We start from the raw sequence: 1,103 nt of genomic DNA, 5'->3' as shown, positions 1-1,103 counted from the left end.
CTGTGTTGCCCCGATCATCGTTCAGCACTCCGACCACCGCCGCCACGAGGCGACCGGCTTGGCACACTCCCGGCTCCTCATGCGGCTCTGTGCCGTCTGATATCCGGCGCAGCGTACCAGAAGTCTCTAATAGTTCTTGGTGACACTGTCATTAGGTGTAAAGACGGGCTCTCTGACGCCACGTGGGGGCAAGACTACAGCGCCCGGTGTCCACTCGTTAGTTCCCTCGGTTTTCCGTAGGAAGGTAAGTTCTGTTCTTCCCACGGCACTCCCGTGACAATCCCCGTCCTCACACCTGTTCATCCGATGCATGCTCACCACACTGTCTCGTCACGATTTCCCCGATCCACGCTTGCCACACCACTACACGCCTGTGCATGACCACGGTTCTCCCAGCTTGCTGAGGCAGGGTTTCCATTATTCCTTTCCGGCTCACTGCTGGCAACGTCCCTTGTTGCCGTCCTCAGCTCCTCGCCTCGCGAGCGTGCCAGTCTCGCGAGCGAGCGCCCGTTCTTGCAGCTCTTGGCTTGTTCACCAATTCTGGACATGGGTGCCTGCCGCCCCGGCGTCCGCACTTTACTTTGATTCGGATCACACGCGCCTGCCGCCCCGGCGTCCGCACTTTTCTTCAACCTCTGGCTCGTTCATATTCGTGCCTACCGCCCCGGCGTCTGCACGTGCGGCACTGCTCTGTCGTTTATCTCCCGCATTCTTTTCCATGAGCTTCTGCTCTGTAATCATTCCTCATGTCTCCACTAGCGTCGGCGCCACGTTCCGCTTCTCATTCTCTCTCCTACCTTCACGGCCCCTCGCGGTGGGGCGGTTTCTGGGCAAAAACAGGCCGGCTTGGTAAGGGTCCGAAGGAGACTCCCTTGTGAGACTTGTTGGTGAGAATCTCCGCAACAACCGATGACTCAATCTCCTCCCCACACCTGTTCGTAAATCTAGGACATCATAACATGAACCATTGCGATGGGACGCTAACACCCGATGCGGTGTACTGCATCTAGCCGCCAATTTCATACTGCCTCGGATCCCATCGGGACCCGTGAATGCACTAATGCCACCGGCAGCAACCGAGTAGACTGTATGTCGACCTTCTC

The 1,103-nt window shown here is 57.8% G+C and overlaps 1 protein-coding gene across 1 annotated transcript; it reads right to left on the bottom strand.

Annotated features, from left to right (window-relative positions):
- Positions 1 to 222: 222 nt before the first annotated feature.
- Positions 223 to 1,081, bottom strand: CSUI_008266 (uncharacterized protein). Its single transcript, XM_068068400.1, has one exon. It carries the CDS (start codon positions 1,021 to 1,023, stop codon positions 745 to 747), a length of 279 nt encoding a protein of 92 aa, XP_067919624.1. The 5' UTR covers positions 1,024 to 1,081; the 3' UTR covers positions 223 to 744.
- Between the last annotated feature and the right edge of the window lie 22 nt (positions 1,082 to 1,103).

This window comes from Cystoisospora suis (assembly GCF_002600585.1).
Source record: "Cystoisospora suis strain Wien I chromosome Unknown contig_4591, whole genome shotgun sequence".
In the NCBI taxonomy this organism is placed as follows: Eukaryota; Apicomplexa; class Conoidasida; order Eucoccidiorida; family Sarcocystidae; genus Cystoisospora; species Cystoisospora suis.
This window is presented reverse-complemented; position numbering and strand designations above follow the sequence as displayed.

Excerpts from the sequence above, each read along its gene's own strand:
- CSUI_008266 (XM_068068400.1), bottom strand. The coding sequence starts at position 1,023 with ATGAAATTGGCGGCTAGATGCAGTACACCGCATCGGGTGTTAGCGTCC.